This window comes from Carcharhinus amblyrhynchos, chromosome 12 (assembly GCF_965287045.1).
Source record: "Carcharhinus amblyrhynchos chromosome 12, sCarAmb.v2.hapA, whole genome shotgun sequence".
NCBI classification, from domain to species: Eukaryota; Metazoa; Chordata; class Chondrichthyes; order Carcharhiniformes; family Carcharhinidae; genus Carcharhinus; species Carcharhinus amblyrhynchos.
The window spans coordinates 24,413,848-24,438,882 of record NC_137335.1 but is presented as its reverse complement, the minus strand read 5'-3'; the positions used below and the strand labels follow the sequence as shown (position 1 = coordinate 24,438,882).

Below are 25,035 nucleotides of genomic sequence, written 5' to 3'. Positions count from 1 at the left end.
CAGGGGTCTCTCATTCCCGCCTCTCACTGAGGGAAGACGAGAGGCTATTAGCTGGGATGCCACTTACCTCCAATTCTCTCTGTGTCGTAACACACATACTTCACTGTCAGGGGTGTGAACATCACTCCCATGGTCTTCCTTGGAACTCCAAGAGGTGTGCTCACATAGGCCTTGACAATCCCTGCTGAGGGGCTTGGAATTAAAGTGACCAGGCTACTTCAAAATTTTCGTAGCTGATAGGCGTGAATGAAGATGTTGATCACAGAGCTGCCTGCAATCACCATGCCAAGTGTGATTTTCAGGACCAGCCGCAGGACCACATTCCCAGGGGACAGTGCAAAGATCAACTCCTTGCCACCAGCCTGAGCCACCAAACCCCCCCAGGACCTTTGGGGGACATTCTCTCTGCAGCCTGGCAGTGGCAGAAGGGTAAATGGCTATTGGATCTAGATCCCTGACTCCCTCAATGCTCAACATGCCAGGTCTATGCTGCTCATTATCAGCAGAAAAGTGCATAATTTACAGTTCCCGGTGGGGTGACAGATGAATAGTGGGAGGGTACGAATCAGGCTTCAAGTTCACTAATAGGATTTACAACAGGGGTTTTGAATAATAACTGGGTTCCCACCCGCTTACATTTCCAACTAATTTTGTCTCATCAGTAAACCTAGATACAAAAATTTTGATCTCTTTGTCTAAGTCATTAATCCATACTGTAACTAGCTGAAATCGTAACACTGATCCTTCTGGCACTCCATTATTCACAGACTGCCAACACAGAATTCCCCAATCCATTTAAACATGGTTGATCAGGAGTCTTTCCCACTCTTACCACCTGCCACTGGCGTGTATTGGAGCAATTTTGCGGATTGATCAACCTGTTGGCCACACTATGAACACATTTTCCTTGACCATCAAATTTCGGGGTGAGACTCAAAAGCTAAGCTGCTGGCACAGAGCAAGAAAATAACCCACTGCAGCACAACACATCCCCTTTCTTGTATAATGGAGTCATATTTGTTAGTCTTTAATCTGGCAGACCATTCTAAAATTTAGTGAATTTTGGAAAACCACAGCTAGCACATCCACCGACTCTGCATTATTTCATTTCAAACCCTGGAATGTAGACCATCGAGCCCTGAAAGTTTGTCAAGTTTTAGTCCCTTAAGTTACTAAAACACTTTTTCTTTGGAATTAATTACCTTAAGTTGCTCAGTCTCAGCCCCTTAGTTACCCTCTTTTTCTGACATGCAATTTGTATCTTTGAGGTGAAGACATGCACAAATATTGATTGAATCTCTCAGCTACATCCTAATTCTCAATGATAATTTCTCCTGTCTGTGCCTCTACAGACCAAAGTTTACTCTGGCTACACACCTTTTTCTAAACCTGTAGAAGCTCTTGCAAACTGGTTAGATTGTTGTGGACTGGTCAAACTGCACCAATTTCTTCTCACCACCTGTTCATAAGAAGAGTGTGTTTTGAGTTATTTTTAAAGTATGCAGTGGTATCCCTCAGTTTGCGTAATCCAATTTACCAATAATCCATGGCAAACTTGCATTATGAATTACTCAGAAGATTAATTAACTTCACATTCAAAAACCTGGGAAAAGAGTTTTCATAACTTCCATATATTATATTCACATAGAAAAGTGTGGGATAGAAAAAGCAGTTTTACAGTATAAGAATTGTAGAAAAAATAAGTCCAAAGGTGTGCAGGTTAGGTGTATTGGCCATGCTAAATTGCCCCTTAGAATCAGGGGGACTAGCTAGGGGTTACGGAGATAGGGCCTGAGTGGGATTGTGGTTGGTGCATACTCAATGGATCGAATGGCCTCCTTCTGCACTGTAGGGATTCTGTGAATCAAGTGCAGAATGTTAACTTATGCGCTTTTCAGAATTCAAAGACAGAGTCCAATGAGGAATTCTTTCACATAGGATTTTGAAGTCAGCTGGTTGAAGACAGGAGTTGTAGGATTCACTTCAGAATTAATGTCAATACTGCAGGTGAAGTGTGTGCACAGAAATTGCGTCAGTTCTTTAGATGATGGTAGAAAATCTTCCAGCAGAGAAGCTGAGAAATGGTGACCAAGTGCTTGCTCAGCTGGGCAGCTGGAGTTCTTCACAGTTGATGTTAAAACAGCAGGTTGAGGATTTCTCTCAGCAAGCCTGGTCTTTTTTAGGGAAGCTATGTCAATGTTCAGCTTATCAAGTTCCGCGTTGATCCCAGCCGTCCTGCCTTATTGGCCAACTGCAATTCGTCTGTCAATCTCATGCAAGTGGTTCTGATGTTCCAGCTTGTCAGTGAAGAGTTGCATCTACACCCTTTTCATTTGTTTTGTTTGCCTGGTGCAATGGATTTTGTCCACATGTTGAACAGAGACCCTAAGTTCCAAGCACCTGTTGAAGCTGATGGTCCATCAGTGGGTTAGCACCTTACTAGTAAAGGGTACCCAACTTGAATGATAGGTGACTATTAGTACATGATGGTCCCCTCCACCGTCAAAGACAGTCTGTGGCACATGCTCATTATTTCAATAGAGTTGGGCTTATCACACCCCTGTGCTATGTCTCTCCAAAGAGACACAAGCCTGGGCAAAACATGGGTTGCCCAAAATTCAGCATTCCCCTCTTGACCATCCTGGTTGAATCCAAAGGAATGCAAAGCACTGTGTCCAGAACTGAATTGGTTTTGGAGGTTTCAGGAAGATGACACATTTAGGCATTGGTATATCATTGGGCCCCACCCCTGATTTTTTGTCAAAGTTTTATTCCTTTAGTGTACAACTCTCCTAAGGTATCCAGAAGGCTAAAAGCTGGTAGTTTGGTTCATGAGTGCCAGTGCTTGTCCACACGCAGGTGTGCCTGCACACTGCATGTCCTGGGGCCAAACCTCCCCAACTTTATCTGAAGCTTTAGTGAGGTACCTAGTTTCTACATGTTGACATGAAAACTTGCTAATGGAGAGGCTGTGCACTGACAGAGAGAGGCTTACACATTTGTCTCTCTTTTTCACATTACTGCCAGCTATCACTGTAGCCTGAAAAGAGAAGTAATTAGAGCACAACAGTGGAAAACATGCTAACCTCTTCAACCACACATTAATCACATCACGTCAACCTGACACAATGTACATGATCTGGACGGTGGGCTCACCGTACTAGAAGGAGGCATTGTAAGTGAAAGATTAAATGTAAAATCCCGAGGACAGAGGACAAGATACTGGAGAATGCACTACCAGAGTTAGTTGTTGAAGCAGAGCTCCGATCAGCATCCAAGAACAGCTTAGGTAGGTATCAGAATGAAAGAGGGATGAAAGTATCAGAGACTGTTGTTTGTATGAGAGCATATAAATAACATGAACATGTGGGCCAAAAAATCATTTTCTGGGTTGTAATTTTATATATAATTAATAAAAAGAACATTATTAAACACGGCAAAATGAAACAGATGCAAACCAAGCCTATGTGACAAGGAACGATTATATGAAATGTGTCATTTTTTAAATTCACAATTGGGATGAGAGTGTCACTGGAATTTACTGCCCTTCCCTGTTTATCCTAAATGCGTAATTTATGTATCCATATTAAAATCTCATGCATAGCACATTCTTCCTGCATGTGTCATACTTACTTTCCTGTAGCAGTTTCCATTATACTTAAAAATTGGCATTGTTAATCTTATTTCTTATACATATCTCTCGCTAACATATATAAGTAGTAACACTTTTGTTTAAGTTCATTAACTGATAATGAAATCTTTGATTACGAACCGATCCATTTTATCCATAAGCAAGTGGTATGTCAATGTGTTGAGTACATATTGTAACTACAAAACCTTAGGCAACTTCTGGAATGTCCCAACTATGTTAGGGGTTGTGGGTTCTAATTAAAAGAAAAGATGTGGTTTGCACATGTAGATTTAAACCAACAAGATTTATTCCAGGGGATCTTGCCTGCACAAACTTGAAGAAAAACAGCAGCCTGTGCAATCAGCCTCATTACATCACATCAAATCATGTGATCAGCGCTTAAAGCAACTATTTAAATATATAATTTAAATAGTTGCTTTATGACAACAAATTACTAATTTGTTATACATAGGATCAATAATAGTCTAGAAACAGTATTATGCATCATTAAGCATTATACACAGTCAATAAGAAAGTCAATCAGGAAAATATCTATTGCTTTTTGATTGTATGCAATGTTCTGGAATTTGGCTGTCCTTAACCCCAGAAGTGTAATCTGGAAATTCAGTAGACACTTCTTCTTTTCGAACGAATTCTGCATTATTCTCACATGATATAGTAGCTAAAACACAATCATCAGGCAACTCAGATTCAACTAAATCTTCCATAGTGGCATTCATGAGACTAGGGACTAAGGAAGTTCTGGAGATAATTCGGAGAAAACTAGTTAATCCTTGGTTTGAACAGTGCAAGAAGTTGGACCGGTTTTGCTAGAATTATAACTGTTACCCATTTCTTATTTATGGCATAATTATATGCTAATACTCCATCTCCTTGTTGAAATCAGTGTTGTTTTTCTCTCACTTCTCATTTAGAAACTTGAGATTGTTGTTGACAATTTACTATCTCTGAAGTTTGTGGAGGTAATAACGAATCAAACATAGTTCTCAACTTTCTCTTTAAGAGTAGTTATACAGATGAACTACGGGTAGTCACATGAGTTGTGTTTCTCTCAGATGCCAAAAAGCTATTCACATGACCTATAATTAATCTTGCTCTCTTAAAGCTTTTAAAAAATGTTTTAAGCATTGTTTGAATCTTTCAGTTAATCTATTGGTTGACAGATGTTAAGGTGTGGATTTTATGTGTTGAATATCATTTACTTTGAAATAATCCTCAAAATCTTGTGACGTAAATTGTCAATCCTGATCACTGACAATCTGTTCCAGTTTGCCAAATCTTGCAAAAATTTTGTCAAGTTTTTCATTGATTTGTTCAGTTGTAGTAGACCTCAGGATAACAACTTCTGGCCATTTTGTGTGCATCAATTAGGACTAAGAACATAAGATCCTCAAAGGGAACAGAAAAATCTACATGTAATCTTTGCCATGTGTTTTAGGCTATTTGCAAGAGTATAATGGAGATAATGATGGTGTTAGTCTTATTCATGCACAGAATTGACACTGTCCCAGTTTTTCTTCAATCTGAACATCCAGAGTTGGCCACCAAAAATAACTGTGCTTATTCCTTCATCCAGACTATACCAGGATATCCTTCATGTAGTTGTTCAATAGACTAAGAGAAATGATCATGATGATTCCCCACAATAGACACTCATCTTGTACGGGCAACTCAAACTTTCTTCATATGATTTCAAATTGGGAAGCAAATGATGCTTGTCAACTATCATATCTTTCCATAGCATATTCATCAGTTTCCCCAGCAGGGAATGATTTCTGGAATGTTTCTGAACTTGAGAAGCTGTCACAGGCAAATGATCTACCAGTGAAAAATTAAGACTATTAGCAAAACTAGTTGATGGTATCCGCTCAATAGGTAAAGGTAAGAGAGATAATGCATCAGCATTAGTATGACAATCTGATTGATGATACCCTATATCATTAAGCGTGTGCAGATAAGATCAGGGACCATCTTGGCAATCAGCTAGAAGCTAATAATGGTACACTTTAAAATGATTGCAAAATACAAGGGTCATTGATTAGTCAATAATGCGAAATGATGACCATATAGATAATGATGAAACTTTGTATGCCAGAAATTATACTCAATGCTCCTTTTTCTAGCAAAAACCACACAAAGCATTTTTTTCTTATTCAGTTTTCCTGCACAGGCACCTAAATGTTTAATCTGTTGTTCCTTTTTCCCAGCCTTTTAATATTGGAAAGGGCCCAATGTTTTCCCTTATACTCAGGATCTTTTCTTAATGTTCTTGCTGAAACAAAATCCCATCCTCATTGTCAATTTTCTCTTCGTAATGAGCTATGTTAGGGTTTGTATGTTTCAAACAAGTAAAAGTTGTGGTTTGCACACACAGATTCAAACTAAAATTAGTAGATTTAGTCTAGGAGCTCAGAGTAGAACATAAAACTAAAAAGCAGCCTGTGAAACATCCTAATGACAGCACTATTAAATCATGTGACCAGTCATGCAATTACTTAAATATATAACAGGCCTCAACTTCTTACAATTCATATAAGGGATTGGATGAACGGATGAAATGTATGGTTGCTAAATTTGCTGATGAAACAGATGAGTAGGAAAATAAGTTTTGAAGAGAACATATGGAGGCTACAAAGACGTATAGGTAGGTTAAGTGAGCGGGCAAAGATCAAACAAATGGAAGACAATATGGGAAAATGTGAAATTGCCCATTTTGGCACAAAGAATAAAAAAGAAGCACATTACCTAAATGGTGAGAGATTGCAGAGCTCTGAGATGCAGAAGACCTGAACGTATTGGTGCATGAATTGCAAAATGTTACTATACAGTACAGAAAGTAATTAGGAAAGCTAATTGAATGTTATTGTTTATTGCAAAGGGAATTGAATATAAAAGTGGGGAGGTTATGTTTCAGTTTTACAGGGCATTAGTGAGCCAATTCAGAGAAGCTTTCCTAGACTAATACAAAAGTGTATTTTAGAAGAGAAGGTTGGACACGGTTGATATGTATCCACTGTAGTATAAGGCAACTTGATAGAAATCTACAAGATTCATGGCAGATGTAGAAAGGACATTTTCCGTTGAGAAAGAACCTAGAATTAGGTGTCACAATTTAAGAGATCACCAATTTAAGGCAGAGCTGAGAGGAAATCTCTCTCAGTGGGTTGACAGTCTTTGGAATTCTTCCTCAATAACTGGTGAATGCAAGTAAGACAGTGAAAGACGCAGTTTGAGGTTAAAATCAGAAGAACCATGACTTTAATGAATGGAGGAGCAGGTTAAAGGAATTGAATTGCCTACTTCTGCTCCTAATTTATACGTTCATATGTATGTTCACATATCACACCACTATTTGTTTTGGATGCAGCTGACTCTCCACAGGAGCAGTAGTGCAGGAGAGCCCCTCCACTCTCAGAACACTCTCCCTGGCTGCTTTGCCCTCCTCTCTGGCCCCTCTGCTTGCTGAACACTCTCTATTGGTCCCTTTGCTTTCTGAACTATTGCTGCTGGCTTTTCTGCTCTCCAAACTCTTGCCACTGGCCTCTCCATTGGCTGAAGACCCCCACTACCTGCCATTGGTTCTTATGTAGCTTCTGTTATGGGCTTTTAGCCCTGTTGTTCTCATTAGGGGAAAGAAAGATTGGATAAAGGTGTTTAAAATCGTGAAAGGTCTAGATAGGGTAAACTGTAGTTTCCAGTGGTGGAAAGGTCAAGAACCAAAAAAACAATTTGGCAAAATAATTGGCAAAAGAGCTAATGACGCGAGAAGGAAAACCTTGTGTTGAGTGAGTGTTAGCAACCAGAAAGTACTACTTGAGAGCATGGCGGAAGCACAATCCAAGTTTTCGAAAACAATTTTGCTGGGCTCCTGAAGATAAAAATAATTGCCAAGGTATATAAGGTGGGGTCAGGAGTAGGGGAGTTGAACCAGCTGACTTGTTCTTGCAGAAATTGCTATGGACACTATGGTCAATACCCTGATTCTTTGTCATGACTATTTTATGATCATATAGTCATTGTATACCATTCAACTCTCCCTGCAACAGGGTATTCCCATCTCCCTCAAAAAAATGCAATGTCTCCACTGTATGGCAAACTAGAAAGATCTACTTCATCCACATAAAATAAGCACAACACTGTGGATGCTGGAATTTGAAAAAATACAGAGAATGCTGGAAACCTCAGGGGGTCTTGTGACATCTGTAGGAAGGGAAAACAGAATTAATGTTTCAAATCCATTTGACTCTTCATTCACATTGTGCAAGGAAACATTGCCTGTGCCACAAATAAAGAACACTGCTGGCTCTTCTGCACATTATGCTATTTGAATGACCAGAGCCTTATATAAGCCTTACCATTGTAACTCTGCTGCCCTAACTAGAATTATAATGATGGCCTCACCCACCCACACAAATCAATTTACAGACTACAGTTATTAATCTGGGATCTACAAGAAGTTATTACATTGTTCTATGAATTTGCCAAATCTCCCCAGGAGGCCTAATTTTCATGTTGGAAAACTGGGTTTGTACTGGGTTTTTTTCTGTTTTAAATGTGGAATTTTTTTTTCTGTTGGCGTGTTTCTCTCACATAATCCCTCTGAATGAATATATTAGAGTAATTGTGTATGAAGTAAATCATATAATTAAGTATGAACTAATGCTGCATGCAGCCTAACAATGTGTACACCTGGAGGTGGTGTGTTGAGGCTCTTGGGCCGCCTTGCTGCCCTCTGCCGGCCGCGCTCTCCCTCTGGCCGCAGCGGGTTGCCGTAGTTACCACATACCGGTCGCAAGATGGCCGCCCCGGCAGCAGAGAGGCGTTCGAGCGCTGGCTGAGGGCTCCGGTCTCTGCAGCTCGCAGGCGCCGGGCACACTTCAGCATTTATTCTTTTTTAAATTCAGCCCCTTCCTTTCGACCACCACGACAAACGCAGCTATGCCGTGCACTTTGCACCAGTAGGAACCGACATGGAGCCGTCCGAGCTGCAGCCGCCTCGAATGCAAAGGTGAGCAATGGGCGACGAGGGGGGAGACGACAGGGTAGACGGAATGTCCCTGTTATATGTCGATCGTGCAGCGATGGACTTGCACGGTGGAGGTGGTTTCGGCAGGAAAAGGGCTGCAGACTGGGCCTCTGGCACCTTCTGCCAAATAGTGTCCTCCCATTGGGGTTGCAGCCGCCGCGCCTGCGCAGGACCGTCCCCTCCGCTTCCTGCCACATTGTGCACAGAGGGAAGAAATGAATGCAGCTTCTAATTTACACTCTGAATGAGGGGAGGGGGGAACGCCAGTGCAACATTTTAACTTTTGCATTGCGTAGAAAAGTAAACGAAATCAGCTATGCACACGCGTGTTTCGGCATGAATCACCTTTAACAGCAGGAAACGAGAGAGTGAGTTTCATTTGCGAAAATGCATCAACGAAGAATGTTAGGGTTTTTTTATAGCAATGAAAAGGGAGAAATGCATAAAAGATGCCGAGTGGCCGTGCTGCAGATAAAATAAACCTCTATTTGGAGGTACTGAGCTGGGTGGTGCTGGCGATGATTCTTACAGAACCTATCACAGCCCACTGATACAAAGGAATTTGGTGAAAGGTGCGTCAGGTCACGCACGATGTGCCTAAAACTGCACAAATGCAGAAAGAATTTTAAAACATCAAAGTGCTTGGGGCACCTCAACGTTCGAGTGTAAACGTTTGAAGAATTGCAACGAGTCCTGTTTGCAGAGTGAAGCTAAGATTCATTTTGCAGTTTCTTAACTGGAGAAAGTCCAGCAGATCCCTCCACTCAGTTCTCTCACGGACAACCATCTCTAGAAATGCGAAGCCATGCTAAATCCAAGAGCTTTCTGAACCAGAACTCTCCTCTTTCCCTAACTCTGCATGGTTCACGTAAGACCAGCTGCGTGCAAAACATTTCTACATCGTCACCTTGAGTTAAAGCCTATACTGGCAACCTTGCAGCACAACTTTTTTTTAAATTCACAAAGCTTTTGTTCAGCGTTCTCCCATCTGGCTCTTTTGTTTTCCAGAATTGTTCTGTGCAGCAGTCATCTAAACCGTTTTCCCAAGGGAGCACCTTCCAAGCGAGTAATACATTCACCAATCTTTAGTTTGGCACATTGTTTTAATTTTAAAAGAAAAATCTTCAGTGGAGAACTGCACAAAAATAGCCAAGTGCCGGGGTATTTTACATCTAGAGTGTGGTCTTGTGCAGGGAAGTGGAGGTTGTTGTTTGCTGGAGGCAATGGATTTGAAACTATGCGGGTTGTTTGGGTAGCTTGTGGGGGTGGTGTGCGTTGTCCATTTATCGAGAAATCAACTACGGTAGTTGCAAAGTAAGTTATGGGAAGAAAGTTTTTAAAAGTTGGAGTTTTTTTTGCGTGGGTGTATGCGACACTGTGGCATTGCTGACGAAACATGATTAAAACAACTTTTCACTGATTAGCTCGTGTTACCTCTATCCTTGTATATCTGCGAACTTGTACAGGACTTTTGAGAGGGGTTATGTCGATCGGACAGTGGAATTCGTCGAGCTGTGCCTTTTTAAAACATATTAAAGGCAGCGCCGCATTTCCCGGAATATTTTATTTTCCTTGGGTGCGGCCGTTTAGTGCGTATAAGTTATGTTGCTACATGTTTATCCTGGAATTCAGGATGGCAAAGCAGTTTGCGGTCTAGTGAGGCTTGCGATTAGTATGATGTTATAAAAGATACTGGTGTTAATGCTTTATTCGTTAGGCATTTTTGAAGATCCTCTTTTAGATACCGGCATGCAAATGTCAAATGTTTTCTAATTGATTACATTTAGAAACAGTGCGATTTCTGTGAGCAATGTCAAATCTTGTGGAGGAATTGTAATTCTCCGTTTCCCCCCCGCCCCCGTTTCCCCTCACTCTCCGCCTCCCGCCCCCGAAACTAATGTCTGTTTCTGGCGCGTGAGATGGGTGTTATTTACTATTTGTAACATCTTGAGTTTTTTTTTGTCTGTTAACACTTGTACTGCATGTCCGAATCTAGTTAGAATTATAGAATCCTTCCAGTGCAAAAGAAAGCAATTCAGCCCATCAAATCTACACCGACGACAATCCCGATCCCCGTAACCCCATGTATTTGCCCTGCTAATCCCCCTGACGCGAAGGGGCAGTTTAGCATGGCCACTGCATCTAATCTGCACATTTTTAGATAGTGGGAGGAAACCAGAGCACCCATAGGAAACCCATGCAGATATGGGGATGCACATTCTCGATGAGTAAAATAGAAGTTACAAGAATTTGGGAGACAAAAGTCATCGTCTTCAGCCCCTGCCACAAACTCTGTTCCCAGCTTGAGTCCATCCCTCTCTGGCATGTGTTTGAGGCTGAACCAGACCATTTACAAACTTGGTATCTCATCCTATGTCGAGCTTCAGAACTACATTTCAGCTCCCATTACCTTCAAGACCATTTAAGTTCATCTGCCTAATATTGCCTGTCTCTCTCCTGACCTCTGCTCAGCTGAAACCCTTATCCATACTTTTGTCACTGAGATATGGCAGTTAAAATGCTTTCCTTGGTGGCCTCCCATTTTTATCCTCAGGTGCAAGGTCACCCAAAACGCACCTACATCCTCACTTACACCGAGTCCCATTCATTCATCATTCCTATGTTTGCTGACCTGAATTGATTTCCACCCAGTGAAGCCTCAATCTAACTATTTTCTTTATTCAGATTCCTACATGGCCTTTACAACCTATTGCTTTCTCTGCTTTCCTCTTACTTTTGGCCTTCTGTGAATCCCCTGTTTCAGCTGCTCCATCATTGGGTGTGCATTAAGTTCTAGAATTATTTCTCTGAATTTCTCCATCATTCTTTAAGATGCTCTTTATAACTTATTTGTCCTATTATCAGTTTCAAATTTTGTTTCCTACTGCTCCCATGAAATACTTTTCCTTTGTGAATGGTATTAAACAAATTATTGAGATTGGTATCAGGGAAATATGATTTGAAGCAGTTGGACTCACTACATTTCTGTTATAGTAAGGCCAACCACACAGGATTATTGTGCTATGCTTTTTGAGTCATTTATTTTTAATATTAGGAAGTAGTTAAGATGTTTGTGCTCTTGAAACATCATTTAAAGAAAATGAAAAGTTTTAGAAGATTACAGCTTGTTAGATGGATTTGCTTGGGGTGCTTTTTGGCTTGGAATTAAAGCACACTAAATTTTGGGGCATGGCATCATTTACTACTATCGATGTAGCCCATCTGGGTCCCCCCCACCTGAAACCACTTGCCGTCATTGTGAAAGTGGCGGTGCTTTTGTTTTTTGCTCTTGTTTTCTTCTCTGCTTTTGGTTATTCAGTTAAAAATGTTTTTCTCCCTTGAGACTTCTTCCAATGAAGCAGCAAAATAATTTATCATGATGCAGTTGCCATGTAAATTCTTCACTCCAGTGTTCTGCTCCTAATGACAGTCTGGTTCTGCTCCTAACAAATTATGGGGTAAATAGAACAAAAAGATCACAGATTTCAAAGAAAGGGCATGCATTTCAAAAGTGCCCTTCACAACTTTGTGATTGCCCAACGTTAATGTAGTTAGTACTTTTGAAGATTATTTGCCATAGGAAGTATAATATAAGAAACACAGTGAATGATTTCTGCATAACAAGACCCTTCAAAAAGCAGGGAGATGTAATTTGTGACATTAGTTACGATAAGTATTGGCCAGGAAAGAATTCCCCTGCTCTTCAAAATAGCCTTGTACAGTCTTTTACATTGCTTGAGATGGTGGTTACACCTTGGTTCGATACCTCTGACACTTGATAATGTAGCACTCCCTTAGTACTGTATTGAAGTTTTGGCCTAGACAATGAGCCTGAACTTCTGCAGAGTGGCAGTCAGAGTTGGATGGCCATTTTCCTGTCTGAAGATATTTTGGATTCTACTTTGCCTGATGTTCTGACTTAAGTTGGATGAGATCCAGGCAGTTCAGCATGTCCCTCGTGACTTGCATTGAGGGTAGCTCAGTTGGATGCAAGGAAGCCATGCTTACTTTTTATGACACTAATTGCCGTAAACCAAGCACGTTGTTAAATTATAGGTCCTTGACCGGCCAGGGAAAAGATAAATGTATAAATTGAGTGGGTAGAATTTTGTAGTGGTCAGGTCATTACAAAAGGGAATAGTGTGGTCTTGAAGGTTAGAATCGAGCTTTTGGTGGGAAGAGAAGGGATCATGGCCTTAAAAATCTAAGTCGGGTCTTTTGGTGGTGGTGGTGGTGGTGGGGTGGGGGTGCTCCCTACCCTATCCCATTCTGTAAGCTGACACATTTATTATGGCTAATTCACCAAACCTATACATCTTTGGACTGAAACCAGAGTACCTAGAGAAACCCCGTGCAGACAGTGGGAGAACATGCAAACTCCACATAGTCACCTAAGGCTGGAAATGAACATGGGTTCCTGGTGCTGTGAGGCAGCAGTGCTAACCACTATGCTGCCCACAAATATTTCTAAAAAACTAGTATTGAGTTAGGGCCAGTTTCCATGTCAGACAATATAATAAATGAAATGGTAGATTTTCTTCAGCCCTTTTTATTTAAAGTTTTTCCAAGCAAGCCTTGGTGCTGCTCATCCTGCCACCTTCCCTCTTTACCCTGCCTCCACTGCCCAAAAAAGCGTCTCAGCACTAGATCTTGTATTTGTCCTTGACAATCTATCTACACTGAGCCAACACAAAGCGCTAAAAATGCAGTTTATAATGCAGTCAACTATGTAAGCCACAGCTTTGCTCCTAACAGGAAGATCTTGCCCATTGCGTACGTTCTACAATTTCAGATGTGATGTGCATGTCTTGCAGCAGTTGACGCTAGTTTACATTCATTCCTTACCTTTCACTATCTTTCACTTTACTTCAAAATATTATCATTACAATAATATTTTATTGTACCACCTAGTCCTTTTATTAATTGTCTGGAATGAAATCGTGCAATTGCGCAGTGCCTTTTATAATAGCAAAGCATCCCAATGTGCTTTACGAGAGTCTAACAAGGCAAAATTTGATAGCAATTTTGAAACAAATAGGAGGTATTAGGACAAGTGATCAAAGTTCCAGGAACAACTTAGGTAGACTGGTGGATGGATTGAGGGAACCTGAAGGCAAAGGTGCTATTAGATCATAGTGGAAGCTTAAGAGGCCATAATTTGAGAATTGCCATTTTCAAAGGGATGTAGGTTGGGATGAAATAAGTTGTAGATCCTAAATGAATATTTCTCATCAGTATTTAGTGTTGAGAAAGTCATGGATGTTAGGGAACTTGACAAATAAATAGTGATGTCTTGAGGAGTGTACATATAAGAGAAGGAGGTGCATCATCATTAAAGCGCATCAAAATAGACAAGTTGCTGGGACCCGATGAAACGTACCCTAGGACATTGTGGGACGCTAGGAAGGAAATTGCGTGTCGCCTAGCAGAGATATTTGAATCATTGACAACCACAGGTGAGATGCCTGAAGATTGGAGGGTAGCAAAGGTTGTGCCTTTGCTTAAAAAGAACCGCAAGGAAAAGCGTGGGAGCTACGGGCTGGTGAGCTTCACATCTGTAGTGGCTAAGTTGATAGAGAGAGAGACAAGATCTACAGGCATTTAGAGAGGCAAGGGACAGTCAGCACGGCTTTGTGAGTGGAAAATCATGTCTCTCAAATTTAATTTGAGTTATTTGAAGGAGTAACCGAGAAGATAGATGAGGGCAGTGCAATTGATGTTGTCTACATGGACTTTAGCAAGGCCTTTGACACGGTACTGCATAGTAGGTTGTTGCATAAGGTTAAATCTCTCAGGATCCAGGGTGAGGTAGCCAAATGGATACAAAATTGGCTGGATGACAGAAGACGGAGAGTGGTTGTAGAGAGTTGTTTTTCAGACTGGAGGCCTGTGACTAGCAGAGTGTCAGGGATTGGTGCTGGGTCCCCTGTAATGTGTCATTTATATGAATGATTTGGATGAGAATTTAGGAGACCTGGTTAGCAAGTTTGCAGATGACATCAAGATTCGTGGCATAGTGGACAGTGAAGAAGGTTATCGAGGATTGCAGCAAGATCTTGATCAATTGGGCCAGTGGGCTGACGAATGCCAGAAGGAGTTTAATTTAGACAAATGCAAGGTGATGTATTTTGGTTGATCAAACCAGGGCAGGACTTACTCAGTTAATGGTAGGGTGTTGGGGAGTGTTATAGAACAAAGAGATACAGTTCACAGCTCTTTGAAAGTGAAATCACAGGTGGACAGTGGTGAAGAAGGCATTCAGCATGCTTGGTTTCATTAGTCAGAACGTTGAATATAGGAGTTGGGACGTCTTGTTAAAGTTGTACAAGACATGTTATGGCCACACTTGGAATACTGTGTAGAGTTTTGGTCACCTTATTATTGAACTAGAAAGAGTGCAGAAAAAATTACTAGGACACTACCAGGACTTGATGGTTTGAGTTATAAGGAGAGGCTGGATAGACTGGGACTTCTTCTCTGGAGCATAGGAGGCTGAGGGTTGATCTCATAGAGATCTAAAAAATAATGAGGGGCATAAATCAGCTAGCTATTTAATATCTTTTTCCAAAGGTAGGGGTGTCTAAAACTAGAGGGCATATCTTTAAGGTAAGAGGGGAGAGATACAAAAGAGTCCAGAGGGGCAGTTTTTTAACAGAGGATGGTAAGTGCCTCAGACAGGCTGCCAGAAGTGGTAGTAGAGGTGGGTACAATTTTGTGTTTTTAAAAAGCGTTTAGAAAGTTACATGGCTAAGATGGATATAGAGGGATATGGGCTAAACGCGGGCAATTGGGATGAGCTTTGTGGTAAAAATTGGGTGGCATGGACAAGTTGAACCGACGTGCCAGTTTTCATGCTGTAAACCTGTATGACTTTAAAAGGGGTGAGGGGCAATCCCATGGAAGGATTTGACCACAAAGATGAAACGAGTGGCTGTAGGGAGCTTGGCTTGAATCAGGTTATCAGCAATTTCGAGTGAGCTGAAATTTATGGAGAATGGAAGGTGGGAAGCTGGCCAGGAGAGCATTGTAGTAATATTTCATTTTCAATGAGCAATGTCATAAATGTACTCCACAAGTTAGTATATTAACTTTGTCATGCCTTTGATTGGAAGGCTTTAAGAAAAACATAAAAATATGTGGAGCTGAAGTAAAAATGCAAAAGCTCTCACTTGCGAAAACCAAAGAGCATAATACAGATGATCGCTGTTCAAAAAGCAAGTTATTAGAGGGGAATAATGAACAGGAAATCTATTCCAAGTGGCGGGAAAAAGGCTAAAAGCAAACAGAGGCAATAAAAAAAGCAAGTTAAAGAAGAAAAGTTTTAAAAAATAGCAAGGCCATTGGTAGGACGATAGTGCTTGATTATTGAGTATGTCAGGAAAAATACAGGTGAATGGCTGGATGAACGTAATATGATATGGTAGATGGGAAACCAAATTGGGAAAAAAACATGAAACATGGAAGTAAACATTGGAATTTATTGGAGCTGGATTCAGCGAACAGGTTAGCAGTGAAAAGCACAGTGAGTCCTTCAAGCAGCAACTTATTTTGTGTTTTTCCATTTTTAAAAAATAGTTGAACACAGCTCATCAAATAGGTAATCAAGGTTGCAAACAGTCTGATTCGTTGGGACAGTGGTTGTAGAAAGATTGGAATTGAAGGCAAGAGTTTGGAGTGTGAGTTGGAATGAGTATCAAGCGTACTTCTCCCCTTGCAGCCTCACCACTACCAGAGGCTCTGGCACATGCACTAACTGCCTACACTATATGGACTGCCGCGGTTTAAGAAGATAGCTGTACAACCTTCCCTAGGGCAATTGGGGATGGGTAATAAATGCTGTCCAAGCCTGACACCCACAACCTGTGAACAAATAAAGCAAACTTCATTATGAAGGATATATTCAGGGAAGAGTGACAGTCAGCAATTGATTTGGAGATCAGAGGCAAAGGATAAGGAATTATAGATGCTAACAAAGAACTGGGTTTGTTTTTTTTTTAGAGGTGTCAATTTCAAAAATAGTGGTTACATTACACTGATGTAGGATCCTAGTCAGACCACATTTGGAGTATAATGTATGGTTCTATTCTGTACTATAAAAACACAGAAGCACTGGATAAAGTGCATACAATTACAAAGGTGAATAAATCTACCCTGAAAAGTTGAACAGGTTGAGGCTTAGTGAAGATGGAGAACAATTGAAAAAAAAGCTGTGGTGTACGGGGTAGTAATCATAGAATCCCTACAGTGCAGAAGTAGGTCATTTGGCTCATCAAGTCTGCACTGATCACGATCCCACCCAGGCCCTATTCCCATAACCCCACTTATTTACCCAATTAATCCCCTAACACTTGGGGATAATCAATAGCCAGTCAATCTAATCTGCACATCTTGGGACTGTGGGAGGAAACCAGAGCACCCAGAGGAAATGCATGCAGACACTAGGCAAATATGCGAACTCCATACAGGCAGTGACCAGCGGCTGGAATTGAACCCAGGTCCCTGGTGCTGTAAGGTAACAGTGCTAACTGCTGTACCACCCAGTTGTGTGGAGAATTGTGTAAAAGTTCCAAAACTAGGGACCATCAATGCAAGCTGATTACTGATAAACACAAAAGGAAATTGGAAGAAATTATTTTTTGGTAAGAATTTAGAACGGCAGCTTAGATGCTTTCAAAAGTAAACAAGATGAGTAAATGAAAGAAAAGATAATAGAAAGATGTGCTGTGAGGTTGAGGTAAGGTAAATTGGATGGGGAAGACTTGTGGATTTATAGGCATCAGCTCAGATTTGTTTGACGGAAAGACCTGTTTCTGTGTCTTGTGGGAGACTGGCTGCAACGGATATGAATGTGAAAAAATGAAATGGTGATTTGGTTATGATGGTGAAAGAGTGACATGGTGATTTTGAAGATTGAAGGCAAAGGGTGTGAACGTGATGAGTGACACTGATTAATTTGGTGTTTCTCTGCCGAAACTGGATTTGAGACAAAACATTTATTGTTAAATGGTCTGAAGTTCTCAATTCAAGTGTTGCTGTTTTAAGTGTAAATGAAGTAATATGGTGTTGGCCAAGTACTAATTTTTGAAGGTGTGGAATATGATCAAAAGAAAGCATAAAATTAGCCAACCCTGGTTCTTTGGAGTGATTATTACATTACCTTCACACAAGTTTCTGCAAGAATGCTACAAGTTGGATTATGGTATTCTTGTATGTTCTTTTGATTTGAATTAACTTGATTTATTATTGTCACATGTATTAGCATACAGTGAAAAGTATTGTTTGCGCGCTTTACAGACAAAGCATACTGTTCATAGAGATGGAAATGAGAGAGTGCAGAATATAGTGTTACAGTCATAGCTGGGGTGTAGAGAAAGATCAACTGAATGCAAGGTAAGTCCGTTCAAAAGTCTGATGGAAATAGGGAAGATGAGTATGTTTGCGACTTCCTGTGTTTCTTGCGGTCTTGGGCAGAGCGAGAGCCCAAGCTGTGATACAACCAGAAAGAATGCTTTCTGTGGTGCATCTATAAAAGTTAGAGTTGTAGCGGACATGCCAATTTTCCTTAGTCTTTTGAGAAAGTAGAGGCACTGGTGGGCTTTCTTGACTATAATGTCAGCATGGGAGGACCAGGACATGTTGGTGATCTGGACACCTAAAAACTTGATGCTCTTGACCCTTCCTACCCCTTGACCCCTATCGTACCCCTTGATGTAGACAGGGGCATGTTCTCCACTACACTTCCTGAAGTTGATGACAATCTCCTTTGTATTGTTGACATTGAGGGAGAAGTTATTGTTGCCGCATCAGTTCACCAGATTCTCCATCCCATTCCTGTTCTCTGACCCATCATTGTTTGAGATCCTACCCTCTACAGTCGTGTTGCCAGCAAACTAGAAAATTGTGTTGGAGAGGAACATGGCCACACAGTCATAAATGTGTAAGGAGTAAAGTAGGGGGCTGAGAACACAGCCTTGTGGGGCACAGGTGTTGAGGATGATCATGGATGAGGTGTTGTTGCCTTCCTTACTGATTGCGATCTGTGGGTTAAGAAATTCTGGATCCAATCGCAGAGGGGAAGAGCCGAGGTCCAGGCCGCAGAGTTTGGATATGATTTTCGTAGGTACAATGGTGTTGAAGGCCGAGCTGTAGTCACTAAATAGGAGTTCACCATTTTAACTTTTTTATTTCTATAAAACATACAAACCAACTTGTCAGTCCAAGTTAAGTGTGAACTGTTTTGCTAATTCACTTTGGAAATTTGATATATTTAACACAATTGATCCCATAACGTATTTGGAGAGTGTTCCATGTTTGCTTTTGAGGTTTTAGTTTACATCAAAGTTATAAGAACATAAGAAATAGGAGCAGGAGTAGGCCATCTGGCCCTTCGAGCCTGCCCCGCCATTCAATAAGATCATGGCTGATCTGTCGTGGCTCAGTTCCACTTTCCCGCCCTCTCCCCATAACCCTTAATCCCCTCTCTTATCAAAAACCCATCAACCCGCTTCTTAAAAATATTTAGCGAGGCAGCCTCCACCACTTCAACGGGCAGAGAATTCCAGAGATTCACCACCCTTTGAGTGAAGAAGTTCCTCCTCAACTCCGTTCTGAACCGCCCCCCCTTTATCTTGAGGCTGTGCCCCCTAGTCCTACTGTCTTTTTTGAGCGGGAAGAGTCTTTCCACCTCTATCCTATCCATCCCATTCATCATCTTATACGTCTCAATGAGATCTCCCCTCATTCTTCTAAACTCTAACGAGTACAAGCCTAGTTTATTCAGCCTCTCCTCATAGCTCAACCCCCTCAACTCCGGTATCAGCCTAGTAAACCTCCTCTGCACTCCCTCCAGGGCCAAAATATCCTTGCGCAGGTGCGGCGCCCAAAACTGCACACAGTACTCCAGCTGCGGCCTCACCAATGCCCTATACAGTTAGTATGTTTAACTGTTGCATTTCATTTTGAATAATTTAAAATTGCCTCATGTTGGGCAAATTAGTAGCAGTCACTTGCTCAGTATCTCCCAGGCTGGAAACAGTTGAAGTCAGTATAAGAAATTTCTTGGGTGGAATTTTCAGCACCTCCAGCTTCGTGTTTTGCAGTGGTGAGGATGGCCTGACATTGGCCAGTATTAGATCCTCGGCACCACCACCCACACACACACACACACACACACACACACACACACTCCCCCTGCCCCAATTGTTGGTGCTGTTGTGTGTGAGATACAAATGTTAACTGTGATTTTTTTTCTAAATGGTGTAATTTTTATAACATTCTTGTATATTGAGGAAAGACAGAGTTCTATAATGGCTGCAGAGAAGTAAAGTTAAAAGTTTATTTATTAGTTACAAGTAAGACTTAAATCGACACTGCAATGAAGTTACTGTGAAATTCCCCTAGTTGTCACACTTCGGCGCCTGTTCAGGTCAATGCACATAACCAGCACATCCTTCAGACTACCGGAGCACCCAGAGGAAACCCATGCAGCCATGGGGAAAATGTGCAAACTCCACAAAAGCTGGGAATTGAACCCAGGTCCCTAGTGCTGTGAGGCAGTAGTGCTAACCACTGTGCCACCATGCTGCACATGTTCTTGAGAACTTAATACATTTGTAAATGTATGTTATAATTCCTATTTGACATAACACATATCAGATTTCAGCAGAGTTTTGATTTGATCGCACTTCTCGTAACTCTCTGACTTGCACACTTGGACGTCATGCTTTGATTTGCTCAAATTTCATATTAAAACAGTTAAGAAATGTCACCTAATCCTGCGCTGTATGACAGTAGAACATGAACCCTTAAGTGGCTCTGGCTGTTGCCAAAAGAATTGGAAATTGTCAATCAAAACTTTCAAACTACTTGTTTCAGTAAAATTACTAACTGATAAAATTGTGGCTTACAAATCTTGTTTCATAAATAAGGCAAAAGGGTGGTAGTGGAAGAAAGAAAAGACTTGCTAAGAGCTGCTAAGGAGAGTAAAACACAAGAGTACCGCAGTAGCATGAACGGGAGGGGGATTAACTTAAACAGCCCTGATTACTCAGCTACAACACGTCTAAAGAGGGATTTTTGATTTTTTTTCCCCCTTTAGTGGTGTATTTTCCTCAGTCCTTGGTTTGGAGTGTTCAGAACATCTGTCAATAATCCACAGTAAACTTGAGATAATATCATGTGAGAGGATTAATTTAGTTGCAGACAAAAACAAGCCTGTAAAGGAGTTTTGCAATATCTGGTTCCTTTTACATTTGTACTGTAAAAGAGGGGTAAGAGGTACAGGGCAAGACCACAATAAAAATAAGACCTATGAATTTTATGAGAATCCAAAATTGAAAGTGCAGTAGCATACTTCAGGATAGTAGGCTTACTGTTACAAAGTGATTTGTCTTTCCAAAAGCAAGGACTCCTATAATGGGAGAAGGCATGTTGAATTAGACTTAAAGGCACAAGTTCCACTGTTCCATTTTTCAATGTAGATGAGGGACAGATTTATTTCTGCTGCTGTCTGCTCCATGGGAAGTTGGTAGACTGAGATAGGCTGTTGGCTTAGAGTCCTACTTTTGCTTCTTGAGGTCAAACAGTGACCACCTGAGTTCAGGTTCAGCAGCTTAGGAGAGTTGTGACATACCTCCCACTTCTATTCCTGAGTCTTGGACAAAGAATATATTTTCTCAAGGTCTGGAATCTTGAGGCGTTTGATAGGAATTTGATAGGGGTCCTTTTTGTTCTTTGCATACCATTCCTAGTGGCCAGAGGTATTCTTTAGAAACAAGAAGATACTCTGTGCCATTCCAGAAAAGGAGCATTAATATTTTTTAAAAGAGGTATTGAATCTTTATTTGGCTAGCCTTAGTCCATCTAAGGAAAAGAAACAATTTTATAGAGTAGCCGGATTGGCATAGATATATAATTTCCTACTGGCCCTTGACATTCAGTTGCATTACGATCAACGGATTCCCCCCATAACGAACATCTTGGCGGAGAGGGGGTCTCCATTGATCAGACACTTAACTGGACCAGCTTCATGTGTACTGTGGCTATAAGAGCAGGTCAAAGGCTGGAATCACTACTTGCTCTCCAAGCCCTTTGCACCATCTAAAAGGCACAAGTCAAGAGTGTGATGGAAATCTCCCCACTTTCCTGGATGTTTGCCATCCAACAATACTGAATACACCTTGTGGCATCCTGGGCAAAATACGCTGCTTGATTGGCACCCTGTTCACCATCTTAAACTGTCACTTCCGTCCGCACCACTGTTGCTATAGTTGTGTACCATTTACAAATTGTACTTTAGCAACTTGCCAAAGCCTTTTAGACGGCATCATCTAAAAAATACAACTGCTAACCAAACAGAGGAATTACCTGTAGAAATAGGCCCTTTGGTCCCTTGAACCTACTTTGTCATTTTAATAAGATCCTGGCTGAAATGTTTGTGTTTCAAATTCCACATTCTCTGATAAGCTTTGGGTACTTTCCCCAATAAGAATTCATCTACTTCTGCCTTAAAAATATGACCTGTCTCCACTACTTTCTGAGAGTTCCAAAGTCACAATCCTTAGTGAGAGGCAAAAAATTCTCCTGTAATTTTATTTTTGTCATATAAGAACATAAGAACATAAGAAATAGGAGCAGGAGTAGGCCATCTAGCCCTTCGAGCCCGCCCCGCCATTCAGTAAGATCATGGCTGATCTGTCGTGGCTCAGTTCCACTTTCCCGCCCTCTCCCCATAACCCTTAATCCCCTCTCTTATCAAAAACCCATCAACCAGCGTCTTAAAAATATTTAGCGAGGCAGCCTCCACCACTTCAATGGGCAGAGAATTCCAGAGATTCACCACCCTTTGAGTGAAGAAGTTCCTCCTCAACTCCGTTCTAAACCGCCCCCCCCTTTATCTTGAGGCTGTGCCCCCTAGTCCTACTGTCTTTTTTGAGCGGGAAGAGTCTCTCCACCTCTATGCTATCCATCCCATTCATCATCTTATACGTCTCAATGAGATCTCCCCTCATTCTTCTAAACTCTAACGAGTACAAGCCCAGTTTATTCAGCCTCTCCTCATAGCTCAACCCCCTCAACTCCGGCATCAGCCTAGTAAACCTCCTCTGCACTCCCTCCAAGGCCAAAATATCCTTGCGTAAGTACGGCGCCCAAAACTGCACACAGTACTCCAGCTGCGGCCTCACCAATGCCCTATACAGCCGCAGCAAGACCTCCCTACTTTTATATTCAGTCCCCCTCGCTATGAAGGCCAGCATCCCATTTGCCTTCCTGATCACCTGCTGCACCTGCAAGCTGGGTTTTTGCGACTCATGCACAAGGACCCCAAGGTCCCTCTGCACCGTCGCCTGCTGCAGTTTTTCGCCACGTAAGTGATAATCCTTCCTACCATTATTCCTACCAAAGTGGACCACCTTGCACTTGCCAACATTAAATTCCATTTGCCATTTCCTGGCCTATTCGTCCAGCCTATCTAGATCCTTCTGTAGACTCTCCACACCCTCTGCACAATTTGCCTTTCCTCCAATCTTGGTGTCATCATAAAATTTTGACACCCTACACTCGGTTCCCTCCTCCAGATCATATGTATTAGTATACAGTTAAAAGTATTGTTCCTTTCATGCTATACAGACAAAGCATATCGTTCAAAGAGAAGGAAAGGAGAGAGTGCAGAATGTATTGTTATGGTCATACATAGGGCGTAGAGAAAGATCAGCTTAATGTGAGGGAGATCCATTCAAAAGTCTGATGGTGGCAGGGAAGAAGATATTCTTGATAGGTTGATATGTTTCCTCAGACTTTTGTATCTTTTTCCCAACAGAAGAACGTGGAAGATAGTATTTCCAGGGTGCATGGGGCCCTTAATTATGCGGCTGCTTTACTGAGGCAGCGGCAAGTGTTAAGTGTCAGTGAGTGGAAGGCTGATTTGTGTGATAGACTAGGCTTCATTTATGACCCTTTGTAGTTTCTTGTGGTCTTGGATAGAGCAGGAGCCATACCAAGCTGTGATGCAACCAGAAAGAATGGTCTGTATAGTGCATCTGTAAAAGTTGCTGAGAGTCATAGCGGACCTGCCAAATTTCCTCACTCTTCTGAGAAAGTAGATGCGTTGGTGGGCTTTCTTAACTATAGTGTCAGCATGGGGGGACCAGGACAGGTTGTTGGTGATCTGGACACCTAAAAATTTGAAGCTCTTGACCATTTCTACTTCATCCCATTGACGTAGATGGACATGTGCTCCACTATGCTTCCTGAAATCGATGACTATCTCCTTCGTTCTGTTGACATTGAGGGAAGAATACTGTCGCCGCATCAGTTCACCAGACTCTCTATCTCTTTACTCTGTCTTGTCATTGTTTGAGTTCTGACCCACTACAGTGGTGTCATCAGCAAACTTGAAAATCAAGATGGAGAGGAATTTGGCTGCACTGTCATTGATATATAAGGAGTTTTGTAAGGGGTTGAGGGGACAGTCTTTTGGGGCACTGGTGTTGAGGATGATCGTGGAAGTGGTGTCATTGCCTATCATTACTGATTGTGGCCTGTGGGTTAGAAATTCAGGATCCAGTCGCAGAAGGGAGAGCCAAGTTCCAGACTATGGAGATTTTGAGATCAGTTTTGTAGAAATAATGGTGTTGAAGGCTGAGCTGTAATCAAAAAATAGGAATCTGACATAGGTGTCTTTGTAATCTAGGTGTTCCAGGGTTGAGTGCGGGGCCAGGGAGATGGCCTCTCCTGTGGACCTGTTGTGGTGTAGGGCAAACTATAGTGGATCCAGGCAATTGGAGGCTGGAATTGTTTTGTGCCATGACTAACCCTTCGAAGCATTTCATAATAGAAGACAGAGGATGATGGTGGCGGGAAGACTGGAGGCCAGTTACCAGTGGTGTACCACAGGGATCAGTGCTGGGTCCTCTGCTATTTGTGATTTTTATCAGTGACTTGGAAGAGGAGGCTGAAGGGTGGGTTAGTAAATTTGCTGATGACACCAAGATTGGTGGAGTGGTGGATGAGGTGGAGGGCTCTTGTAGACTGCAAAGAGACATTGATAGAATGTAGAGCTGGGCAGAAAGGTGGCAGATGGAGTTTAACCTTGATAAGTGCGAGGTGATTCATTTTGGTAGGCCAAACTTGAATGCGGATTACAGGGACAATGGCAAGCTTCTGAAGAATGTGGAGAAACAGAGAGATCTTGGGGTTCATATCCACAGATCTCTAAAGGTTGCCACTCAAGTGGATAGAGCCGTGAAGAAGGTTTTTAGTGTGTTAGTGTTTATTAACAGAGGGTTTGAGTTTAAGAGCCGTGGGGTTATACAGGACATTGGTGAGACCACATTTGGAATATTGTGTGCAGTTCTGG

General features: G+C 41.6%; 1 protein-coding gene across 1 annotated transcript in view; it reads left to right on the top strand.

Moving 5' to 3' along the window:
* The first annotated feature begins 8,429 nt into the window (after positions 1-8,429).
* Positions 8,430-25,035, top strand: part of map3k4 (mitogen-activated protein kinase kinase kinase 4) — a 188,034-nt gene continuing 171,428 nt past the window's right edge. Inside the window, exon 1 of the mRNA XM_080200228.1 lies at positions 8,430-8,660. Coding sequence (XP_080056354.1) covers positions 8,623-8,660 — 38 coding nt within the window. The 5' untranslated portion in view covers positions 8,430-8,622. The remainder of the gene's footprint in view (positions 8,661-25,035) is intronic.